General features: G+C 38.2%; 4 protein-coding genes across 6 annotated transcripts in view; 1 reads left to right on the plus strand and 3 right to left on the minus strand.

Annotated features, from left to right (window-relative positions):
• Window positions 1–267: 267 nt before the first annotated feature.
• On the minus strand, window positions 268–2,232 carry LOC104800782 (CBL-interacting serine/threonine-protein kinase 11). The gene has a single exon (XM_010523699.1). The coding sequence runs from the start codon at window positions 2,014–2,016 to the stop codon at window positions 649–651; it is 1,368 nt and encodes a 455-aa protein (XP_010522001.1). The 5' UTR covers window positions 2,017–2,232; the 3' UTR covers window positions 268–648.
• A 1,062-nt stretch (window positions 2,233–3,294) lies between these two features.
• On the minus strand, window positions 3,295–5,685 carry LOC104800783 (EPIDERMAL PATTERNING FACTOR-like protein 6). 2 transcript variants are annotated; one of them, XM_010523701.2, is made up of 3 exons: window positions 5,134–5,685; window positions 4,954–5,000; window positions 3,295–3,968 (listed from the first exon to the last, which is right to left on the minus strand). In XM_010523701.2, the coding sequence occupies exons 1-3, from the start codon at window positions 5,249–5,251 to the stop codon at window positions 3,789–3,791; spliced, it is 345 nt and encodes a 114-aa protein (XP_010522003.1). In that variant the 5' UTR covers window positions 5,252–5,685; the 3' UTR covers window positions 3,295–3,788. The 2 variants fall into 2 exon arrangements, with proteins under 2 accessions (XP_010522003.1, XP_010522002.1); XM_010523700.2 differs by having other exon boundaries at window positions 3,295–3,974.
• Window positions 5,686–10,937: 5,252 nt separating this feature from the next.
• On the minus strand, window positions 10,938–12,034 carry LOC104800785 (transcription repressor OFP17). The gene is made up of 2 exons (XM_010523705.1): window positions 11,776–12,034; window positions 10,938–11,515 (listed from the first exon to the last, which is right to left on the minus strand). Exons 1-2 carry the CDS (start codon window positions 12,017–12,019, stop codon window positions 11,187–11,189), a joined length of 573 nt encoding a protein of 190 aa, XP_010522007.1. The 5' UTR covers window positions 12,020–12,034; the 3' UTR covers window positions 10,938–11,186.
• Window positions 11,447–12,135, plus strand: part of LOC104800784 (transcription repressor OFP2-like) — a 4,048-nt gene continuing 3,359 nt past the window's right edge. For both annotated transcript variants that reach the window (XM_010523702.2, XM_010523703.1), the window contains exons 1-2: window positions 11,447–11,581; window positions 11,838–11,996. The gene's annotated coding sequence lies outside the window, so the exon portion shown is untranslated. The remainder of the gene's footprint in view (window positions 11,582–11,837; window positions 11,997–12,135) is intronic.

The following is a 12,135-nucleotide window of genomic DNA, read 5'->3' on the forward strand; positions in this document are numbered from 1 at the left end:
CAAAAAAAAGGTTGGGAGCCGAGAGGGGACTGTACCTTTGGCTTTGGGCAATGTGTTTGGTCGAAATGATGACACTGTGAACGAGAATACTCTCGTGCTCTCTTGCAATCATATTCAACCCCCAATGATTGTATTTATACCTTAAAACTTATCTCATTGTTTTCAGCTTCAATCAAAGTGGGTCCATTTATGGCCTCTCTTGAAGCCATCACCTATAATATATATATATATATATATGTATATGTATATGAAATACACATTCAGAAATAAGGAGGTATATGTAATGATATAAGAATTCGTTTTGTGTAAAATATGGGCTACATTGATAATGTACAAAACGAATTCTTATATGACAAAATGGGAAATATGAAAATGAGCATCTACATACAATACCTCTGGTGAATGCAGGACAAGAACGAAAACCCCTTTTATTCTATGAGTCTATATAGTCTCCATTATTCCATTACACACACACACACACACACATTCATGGTAGATTGCCATTATCATGATCATCAAACCACGAACAAATACTACACAACATTGGTTGACCCATCACCGCCTATGAATCTGATTTTTGCGATACGAGTGAACTTAAGATCAAAGGGTTGGTTTTGGGTCTCATGATCAAAATATCAGTGATTCTTATCAATTGCTAACCTTAGCCGTTGGTGAAATCTGGTCGAAAGTCTCATTGTCATGTTTCGGGGGGACGAGGACGAGTTCGGGCCTTAATTTGTTTCTCCACATCTCCATGTAGCAATCCGAGTCGCCGCCTGTACGCCTCGCCTCTACCACCACAAACCGATTGTTGAGGCGGGAAACGTATATCGCCATTGCAAATTTACCGTTTTGACCCTCTATCTGGAAGCCGCATTCCTCTTTCTTCTTCTTCGCCCTCAGCTTCTCCGCCCTCGCGAACTTCTCTACTTTTTCCACCAGTTTCGCTGGACACTCTTCCGAGAGGAATCTCTCGCAGTCCTCCGATTTTCCGGAACTATCGAACAATCCGGAGAGGTCTAATCCCGATGAGAAGGAAATCAGATCGAACGCGTTCAAGTTCTTCAACCCCTGTGATTCCCCTTTCATCTCATCGTCATCGTCGTCCTTGGAATCGGGCTTGACGAGGTCGGATTCCTGATCAGGTTCTTCATGGAATTTGATCTGTTTGACTCCTCCTTTGATAAACCACGGGTCCCTCAGGATCTCATCAATGGTGATCCTTGTCTCCGGATTGGTGTCGAGGACGCGAGAGAGGAATCGCTTCAGTTCCGGAGACATCCATCGAGGACATCGGTACTCGCCTTTGTAGATCTTCTTGTACATGTTCATGAGATTCGGGTCGTTGAACGGCAAATAACCGGCGGCGAGGACGAACAAAATTACGCCGCATGACCACACGTCGACCTTCGTTCCTTCGTACCCCTTCTTCGAGAGAATCTCCGGCGCCACGTAAGCCGGAGTCCCACACAAGGTGTGCAATAGCCCGTCGGGTCTGATCTGATCCGTCAAAGCACTTAGGCCGAAATCGGAGACCTTTAGGTTTCCGTTTTCGTCGATGAGGAGATTCTCCGGCTTGAGATCGCGGTGGTAGACGCCCCGCGCGTGGCAATAACCGACGGCGGAGATCAGTTGCTGGAAATACGTGCGGCTGAGATCCTCGCTGAGACGGCCGTGCTTGGCGATCTTGTTGAAAAGCTCTCCTCCCTTGACGAACTCCATGACGAAGAAAATCCTCGACTTCGTCGCCATGACCTCATGGAGCTTCACGATGTTCGGGTGATTCAATCGGCGCATGATCGCGATCTCGCGCTTGATGTTGGAGGCGAGGTTTGGATTGGCCGCGAGTTTCTTCTTGTTGAGGATTTTGACGGCGACGCTCTGACCGGAGCGGCGGTCGCGGCCGTGGAAGACCTTCGCGAAGGCGCCGCAGCCGAGGAGCTTCCCGAGCTCGTACTTGCCGAACAGGGCGGCGGAGCATCTGTCGCCGGCGTCATCAGGCTCGATCTCTGGCATGATTCCGGCGACCAGAGATCGATATCACGGGATGGATTCAGCAGAGAGCGGTTTCTTCCGCCGGAGAATTTGAATCTCCTTCGATTCGTTTTGCTTTGCGCGTAAAAGAAAAGTGCGTGAACTCTGATGCCTTTTTTTGGTATAACGCTTTATTTGTTTGTTTTTTTAAATTGGAAAGAAAAAGAAGAGAAGGTTTAGGTATTTAACCAAGCGGAGGGAATTTCGGGAGCTGATGGAAACGCCAGAGTATTTAGTGATGCCATTATCTTATCTGCAACATTTAATTTTAATTTTAGAAAAATTATTTCTTTTTTTTCCAACATATTATTTAATTTAAATTTACGACTTTTAGATTTCTCTAATTATATCCACATTTGTAGGTTTACACTTTAGCAGCTAATTAAAAAAAAATATAGCCAATTCTTGTGCGCATAAAATAACAAAAAAGAATTTGACTGAATTAATATGGTTTACATAAAATATCGTTTAACATAAGGTGTAGCTCAGAATATCTTCTATAGAAATATTTGTTATTGTTGGTACGGCCGTGTGTCAAGTGTGAAGTATTTTACACGTTCAAAGATGCCGGCATCCGGGCAAACTTAAAAAATAAAGAACATCTGATAGTGAAGACACGTGGCGAAATATGAGTGGTTGAAGAAATTGACTGCTACGTGTGGGCCGCCGGTTGCCGTCCACTCGGTTGGGTTTCAAAGATCGGTGCATAAATCCATTCGGTCACATAATTGAGGAAAACTATTTTATGATAAAACATTATTATACAGATCATCCCATTTGATTCTTATTCTGCTTGCAGTTGCACGATATAAATATAAATATTATAACGCGATTCTTCGAATCATGTTGTCACGAGGGAGGTTAGACAAAAGCCCATTTAGTAACAGTATGGTTACTAATTATATATTTTCATATTAATTCTATATCCGATTGACCCACATAAAATTATAGAAAGTGCTACTCGTTGGGCACATTGGTCATATCCTCATCTTGGTGAATGGCTTTTAATATTTAGGCTTTGAATGGTAGTGGCTTTTATTTTGGACTTTTGGCTTTAGTTTTTGGTTTTTAGTTTTTAGTTTTTGGTTTTTGGATTTTGAATTTTATAATATTTGAAAACTCAAAAAAAGTAACTTTTAGTTTTTCATTGATTTTTTCACTAAAATGGTTTTCCAAATTTTTAGAAAAAATAATTTTGTAAAAACTTAATATTGTTTTTTTTTGTTTTTGGATTCTAAAAACTCTAAAAACTCCCACCGCTTTACAAAAGTTCACTCCGATAACTCACTGTTCTCTTGCTAAACTAATGGGCTTCATCTTCTGGGCCCATTAACACTCATGGGCTAAACTAAAAACGCTTTCCGTTAAGCATTATACTGACGCGCTTCTCCGGAGCGTCAAACGCACGCGCCAATGTCATTGCGTAATACATACGTCTGTTTTCTTATATTATATGTACACCTCGGATATATATATATATACATACATGTAATGCCCTGAATTTGAACAAGTTAGCAAAGTACCATAGCATAATGCTGTTTTATAGCGAAATAAAATCGCTCGCATTAGTTAATTTGTTTCCCTGACCAGAGATATATATATATGGTCGGTAGAAACGGTCAGGCCGTATATTACGTGACCGACCATCTATTGTAATATAAAAATAAACGTTAGCATGATAAACACAAAGTCTACAAAATATGTATATATATATATATAGGAATAGGAATAGAAATTAAAAAATAAAATAAAATTCAAGGCATGTACAATTTGTTGCGGCACTTGCATCGCCAGGCCTCGGGGTAGTACTCGGCGGTGACGGGAGTGCCAGGAGGAACGGGGACGTGGACGGGCTTGCACGGCGTGCATCTCCCGCACTTTCCCGTACACCTCGGCGGCCATGACCCCATCCCCCTCATCCTCCTCCCTCTCATCTTTCCCTTCCACCATTAATTAATTAATTAATTAATACAAATATATTTTTATATTCGTATATACACAACGAACCAAAATCAAAACCAATTTGTCCAGTGTTTCTTTAAAAAATTGTGTAACCTCAACCTCATTCCATTCGTTTTTTTAATTAAAAAATAGATGTTGAGAATGAATTTGCTGATATTTTTTTTTTCTTCTAAAATGCGCAGATGAGAAAGAGAGAGAGAGAAAAAAAAAAAAGAGGCAATGGGGCTTGAGACAAAACGCGGGAAAAGCTCCAGAGAAAGCGCTGAGCGCTGACGGCGCAAGTTACCGAGAAAGGCACTGAATCCCTCAACTTGCGCCTACGGATCTCACTCACACAGGATCGAACCGCAAGACTAAAAGCGGAGCGGGCCCCACAAGAGGTGAGGTGGATGGACCAAGACAAGAGGACGGTCCGTGTCCTCGGTCCTGATGGACAGAACGTACGGCCCAGATTCTCCGGCAGATCGCGTTCGGTGCTTGCGGCCCCTCTCGACTTGGCGTGGGAGCGCCCTATCATTGTCTCAGGCGCATTTTAGCTCCCTCCCTTTGTTTTTTTTTTCTCTTCTATTTTTCATTCCTTTCACTCTTTTTTTTTTAATTATTATTAGTATAGTGCTTAGATTTTTAACAGATAAATCTATGACATCTTACCTTTGAATAATTTTCTAAAAATTGTCGGGTTTTTTGTTGGGTCAGTGGATACAAGGACAGTGCACTTGTATGTATTTTGTGGGGAAAAAAATACTCAATTGTTTTTGTTTATTTTAATGATTTGTAGAGAAATAGTGTACATATGATCGTTTATTTAGAAAAACTATATGTGGATCATGCAATTATTATTTTTTTCATACATTGTATCATCAAAATGTGTGGACCGAGAAGAAAAAAGATCGATATATAGTTAAACTGGTTTGAATTTTATAATAGCAAGATGGGTGGAGGATGAGATCAACCAACCTGTGGATAGAAGGTCGCTAGTTTCCCAGAAAAAGAGTTCCTGATATCTGCATATATTCCCAACAATGGCGTGCATGATCAGTAACATTATGTACCCGTTAACGAAAACATAACTAAAGACGAAGATATATAGATCATAATAAAGCAAACAAAGAAAGGGCAAAGAGGAAGAGCTTATACATGGAGAAGGGGGAGACGGGGCAATGGCGCAGAGGAAGAAGAGGCAGAGGAAGAATACAGAAAGAGTGAACTTGCTTCTGCAATTCGTCGACGATGATGATCTTCTCTCCGGACCCATGATTATGGAAACTAATCAAGGAAAGGGGAGAGAGAACGTGAAAGAAAACGAAAAACCCACCTCGAGGTTATTGAAGCGTTAAGAGAGAAGAAATCATATATTGATTAGGGGAACTCGCTCACTCGCTCACTCACTCGCTCACCCAGGTTGTGCGTGTCATGCACATAAATACGAGAAAGCAGAGTTTGTGGAATTTGGAGAAAAAAAGATGAATTTTTTTTTTTTAACAAATGGTTTCGGTCCTTTGTGATTTGGGATTTCCCGAGAGCGGAAAAAAAAAGGAAAGAAAAAAGTGGCTGAGTGGTTGAGAGACTTGGGAAACAGCAAAGAACAAAGGAGAGTGTTATGATGATATGAGATAAGGGTTTTGCTGCATTTAATGTATTTGCAAATTTGAGAGAGAGAGAGAGAGAGAGAGAGAGAGAGAGAGAGAGAGAGAGAGAGAGAGAGAGTTCTAAGCATTATACTAAGTTTGGGAGTTGGATTCTCCTGCAGCCTTTCCTCTCTGTCATTGTTCCCTTCCCTTCCCCAGGAATTGCTTGCAGCATACATACATACATACATACATACATACATACATACATACATACATACATACATACATACATACCATATAAGTTATAAGCATATACGTATTTGTACATAATTTGAAATTTCTTTATACGCTACCTCACTACTCTACTCCCTTCAGGGGCCGTACGATTCGAGATTAACAATGTTTTTTACGGTACGTATATAATCCCATGAACCGTACAAATCAATGTGTACGAGGAGAATTCATCATTCATGAGTGGCTTCACAATTAAAGCATACAATCCTGCTAGTGTGCGCAAGTCATCGTGCGTAGTGGATCTTGAACCTGAATTAAATCCCGACCGTTACCCTGATTTCTTCATGCAAGTATGCATATACATACGCATATACACACACCGTAGGTGGAAGAGTAGCTGAAATCTAGTAAGTTACACGCAAATAATAGACGCGATGCCACTGTAATAAACCATTGTGATTTTAGGTTATTTCACATTTTTTTAGAAAAGATAGAAAAAGTCACATATACCCTTGTTTAATGATAAAAACAATATTATCATTAATAATTTATTTGAATTTAATAGGGATAAAATTAGAAATTATTGTAAAAAAATGTCTTAAAAATATAGAATGATAAATATTTTGAAACATGGAAAATAATCTAAAACTACAAATATTTTGAAACGGAGGGAGGTTTCTATTTTTAAATTTTTCGATTGAAATAAAATGATATGAAATTAATTACGAGTTGGGGTAGGTTTATGAAAAATTATTGCACCGAATAACCTAGAAATTAAGCTGCCCTTGATTTTCATTAAGACAAGCGTATAATTTCAGCCGACCAAAGAAAATATTGGTTTGATTATTAGTTGGTCGTAGCATGTATTTTATGTCTTTCAATAATAGAATCACGAATAGAAAGTGAGATTCCAAAGGCAAAGAGGTATGGACAAAACATCCCAACAAATGTGTAAGATGCGATGCATGCGTTCATACAAATCCTTCCTTATATGTGTATACACACACACATACACACTATATATATATGTGTGTATCATCATTATGGAACACCGCCTTCGCACATTGTTAAAAGTCAGGCACTGTATTCTTTCTTCTGTACTTTTTGGTCAAATTTTAATAGTAAGCGGATTTTATACCGTGAACTCAAATTTGATATTAGATAGTTTAACATCTTTGTCCCTTAAAGAGAGTTTAAGAGTTCGAACTCTGTTTTGGAAATAGAGTAATCTTTAAAATCAGTTTTTATACATTTTCATATGATAATAGAGGGACGAATGAATATTAGTTTATATATATAAGATTTAAAGATTTTTTTTTTGATAATATATGATTTGTCAAGGATGAAATTCGAATTTAGGTAGAACACTCTTTGCACATACCCATCTACCAGTTGAGTCAATCCACTATTGGTTTTATATAAAATTTAAAGATATCACTTAAAAGAGCTTGTTATCGATATAAAAAAGATATAAAAAAGAAGATTTTATATTTTGGATTAGACTAGACAAACCCCTCATGCATATACAACATAATATCATAACAAAACCATCTCTCTCACACACATATATATATATATATATAATATAAGTGTATAAGTATACATGTATGTATGTAGGTGTAGAATTAAGAGGATATGAGATGGTGGGGTTAGTAGCAGCTAGGGTTTTGACAGAGATGAGATGTGTATCTGAATGGGATTATATCCTGAGGGTCACATGCCAAGGTAAGTCGCCCTCCCTGACATGCCACTCCTCAATTATTTATATATTTTTCTTTTTATATCTCTTACAGACATCTGACACTATCTTTGTTTTCTCCCCTTTTCCATTTTCTTTTTTTAAATAATAATAATTATTATTATTATTTGCCTTTGTGAGTGATTGCGATGGATGGGACTTGCGCTGTTTCCTTCTACCCTATTTGTGTCCGAGTGAAAGGAGGGATCGCAATTGAGGGCAAACCCCAAATTGTACTTCCTATGTACCGATTGTCCTAATCACGGGTTTGAATATGAGTTTAGATCACGTGAATATATATGATCTAGTGATATTTATAAATTACATATATCTAGTATACATACAGAATGATGGTAATCAATTAGGAAAATTAAATCTTATTGTCTACCAGTCTCATATATATATATAACCTCTGCATCTCTCTTAAACCCTAATATTTTCGTACGACAACATTCTAATATATATATATATATATTATATGACCTCTGCATCTCTCTTAAACCCTAATATTTTCCTATGACAACATTCTAAGCTCGTGGCTACCATCCAAAGCTATTTTCTCACTGTCTTTTACTAGTTGCCCTTTGTTGTCATTCATCATACTCGTTTTTTGTTTTTTTATATTCCGAAAATTCATATATCTTTCTACCCAATTACATCTCCCAAAAGATTGGAAAAATCTATTTGAATGTTTCTCTCCAGATGAAAAACCCTCGAACTTGAATTGAGAAGCAGTTTTACCCTACCCTTGCGAGTTGAGCCACCTAATCTTGGATATTTTTTATTCATTTTGTTTTTACTTGTATCCAATATTTTGTGACTTTTTGCTCCCACAACACACATATATATGCGTGCGCGTGTGTATATATATGATACTAACATTTTAGAGAGCAGAAAAGCCTATATGATATGTTATAAATATAGTCATAAATAATTCAATATATATGTTCGTTTTATTACAACCAACTACCAAAATTAAAAAACATAGAATGACCAATTTTCATTTACCCGTAGGATTAAATGCATCGTACGCATATACCAACCTCGACCTTCATATATATCTATTTTTTTTTAAAAAAAAAGAAAAAAAGGGTTTCTCCATGTGATTGAATAGCACCTTTTTTCCTTCATGCTTACTGTCCAAACCTTTGCCTGCTTTCCTCGTATCTCCGATATATCATATATCTCTCTCTCTCTCCACATCATGTATATTGTATTTCGCATTTAATATATATGCATATAACAAAATAAACGGATGGATGAAAAACGAGAAAGAAATACAGAGTTTGGAGTATTCAAATGGAAGGAAGCCAAAAGTTGAAAAGTGAGGTTTAAGGAGAAAGAGACAAGAGATGCACGAGTGCTTTTGAATTCTTGCCTTGTGTGTTTTCAATCTCCTCTTGGACCACCTTCCAAAACCATCTCTCGTTTCTCTCATCTCAACTTCTCTCCCCCCCCTCTATATCCTACATCAATGTGTGTGTATATATATATACATATATATTTGATAAGTGGGGAGGTTCACTATGCTTTCGACCCAATTAATCCTCTGAATCCTAGTCCCGAAGTTAACCTTTAATCATATAATTAATTGTGTTTTTTCTCCTCACCTTATGAAAAATCGAATATGAACCTCTTAGAAGTGACCTCTCAATCATCCGCCCCAAATACCACACAACCATCACAAGATGGTGTGTGTATATATATATATATATATATATATATATGTATACGGAGAGATGTATATACTTACAAGAAATATATATACCACTACGACGTGGACATACAAATCTTCTTTTGTCCATATATACTATATATGTCCCCGTTAGGCTGAAATAGATAGCACATCTACATACATACATATATATACGCGTGTGTGTGTGTGTTTGGTTGTTTGTTTTGTTGGATCGAATAATCCAGAGACAATAAAGATTTGATAACACGACGTGTATATATATATGCAATTGAAAAATCGCAAGTACGAAGTCTCGTTTTCTTGAAAAGGAGAGGTAAGAGAAGAGACGGAACACATGCATGCATGCATGCATGGCCTCACTCTCACATTTACATCTCTACCCCCACGATGTATATTCAATATTTATTGGCATATAAATTAATCCGTGGAAATTTATTAAAGTGGCTTTAGACTAATTAATTTTCAGGTCTCGAACAAATTATCAGTAAGGGGGATGCTAAATCGATCTTATACATATTATAATCATAGGCTTTATTCGTCTGTAATGAATGTTGAGTAATGTAACCAAATAAATGCAATACAACTATCAATGTTTTTGCAGTAAATAAACCCTTTGGTTAAAAATACCTAATTGATGGATTGGGCAAATATATAAAAGTCCAATGGGCTAAATTATGAGATTCAGAGCCTTGGATGCTGCTGCATCATCACAAAAGCGGTTTTATATCATGATTTATCTTAGATTCGACGATCCATCGGATGATTTGATGCCGTTTACAGATTCTGGGTTTTCCAAATTCTGCAGACAGAAGTATCCGTTGGTTGTCCATACGCCCTTGGAGGCTTCCTTCTTCAGGAATTTGGATCAGAAGGGGTCTCGTGTTGTCTGGTTATCGTCCAAGCACGATGTTCTATCGAATTTTTCTGCGAAAATGGCAAAATGGGTTTGGATCCTCGAATCGATTACTGTTTCGTTGGGCCAAAAAGCAAAGATCTTTTTTGTTAGAAGAGGAAGCAGATTCTCAGACGTGTACATGGAGTCTGTGGAAAAGGGTTACTTATCGAAGAACGACAAGCGGGCTTAAGCATCGAGTTCATTACGATTCCTGGTTTTAGAATCGGAGATTCGATAGCTAGATCTTGTGTTTATCTGTCGACGAAGTGAATTGCAATACCGCTTTTTGCTGATCACTTGTTCAAAAGGTTTGTGCATAGTTTTCAGGTAAACAAATGATGTATAGAACCCTTTTTCAACTCTGGTTTTGAATTTTTCAGATGCTCTTCTTGCTTTTGCTGAGAGCAATTTGGTGGTTTAGAGTTGAAATTGATGCAGAATGATACTGGTGGTGGGAAGATTTCTGGAGCCTTGGCTTCTTGGGTCTTGTAAATGGGGGCTTTGACACATAAATTATCCTGTTTCTGATGAGAAATTCATCTACAATTACATACTCGTATAGAAAGAACTTCACACTTTTGAAACTTTCTCAAAAGATAGAAAAACTTGGCAAAAGTTCAGCATCTCTGCAGCTGATTCATGACAGTTTTTGTAGATAGATTCCATCTTCTAGGGATCTTGATTAGAGTTTTTTTCTTGTTCGAGGGACATGGCTCGGCTCCATTAACGGAACAATAGTTTCTTTAGTATTCTTCTGAGATTCTTTGGCTCAATCTTGGTATTCATTTTGGAATCAACATGTAGGGGTATTGGTTTAGGATTGTTTGGCATTTCCCCATCATGAAATCCGGAAAGTACAGCTAAACATCCTGTACACATACTGTTTTTTGGTACCATGTTTTCTGCATTGTCTAAGCATCCATGACATAAAAGCTGATCAGCTCACTTCAATTTTGAAATTGAAAATGTAAAATAGCGTCAGACGTTCATTTCTATTTACCCATACAGCACAAGGTAGAGTGATTTCTTGAAAGGAAAGAGGCAACTCATCATTCTTCATTGGTCTTCCTCGCCTGAAAACAGGTCTCTGCAGAGCTCTCCATAGAATCTGGACACGAGATCGACAAAGACAGGGCTCTTAAGGTTCTTCCAACAGTACAGAAGCTCCTCGATGTCCATCAAGTCCTCCACTTTTCCTTCTTCGACGACCAAATGAATCAAATAGTTCTCGAAGCTTCTGCAAGCATCTTCCACAACCTCGTCTGCAAATGAATTCATTTGGCTCGTTTTCTTGGTGCTCACGTAAGCCGGTGTAATAGGCGAAGGGAACAGCTTCTTTGCTGGCGTAACAGGAGACTGTAGAAGCTTTGCCTCGCTAACACCGACTGCACTTGAGATGTGAGGCGATCAATAAAACAAAATCACTAAAGGCCGAATGCAGAAACAGCTAGGTTTGTTGTCCTATTGATGGGTCTAAGGTTTTGATCCTTTTTTACCAAAACCGAGTCAGTGGCATTTGGCAATGAGATTTCACCTATTCAAGATCAATGAGCAGGGAAAACTTTCTGGCCAAAATGTTCAAATTGTTAGCAATATTCGAAATGAACTTTTCTGTCTTATATCGAAAGATTGGAATTTTTCTTACATGAAGAGTTTCTGGCCGCACTCATCTTGTGCTTCTTCTGTTCCTTTCTCTTGACCAAACAGAGACAAGACAGTAACGTCGAAGGACGTTTCTCGGGAGGCTGTCTCGGCTTAGTGTGGCGGAAACGGGACACGAGGGCTCCAATAAAGACAGGCTTTTTAAGCCTGAATCTGAAGACAGAGGCAAACCTGTTGCATGATCTCGAAAGCTTTGATTTCAAGGTAATCAAAGCCTTCACTCTCATGTCTAATGATGGAGAAAAGATGAGAGATTTCGATGTTTGGTGATTACCTCTGGTTTTTCTTTTTCTGTATAGTGTTTAAAGTTGGGTGCTTTGTGTGGGGTTCACGTCTTGGGGGG

The sequence above is a fragment of the Tarenaya hassleriana genome, unplaced genomic scaffold (assembly GCF_000463585.1).
Source record: "Tarenaya hassleriana unplaced genomic scaffold, ASM46358v1 Cleome7, whole genome shotgun sequence".
NCBI classification, from domain to species: domain Eukaryota; kingdom Viridiplantae; phylum Streptophyta; class Magnoliopsida; order Brassicales; family Cleomaceae; genus Tarenaya; species Tarenaya hassleriana.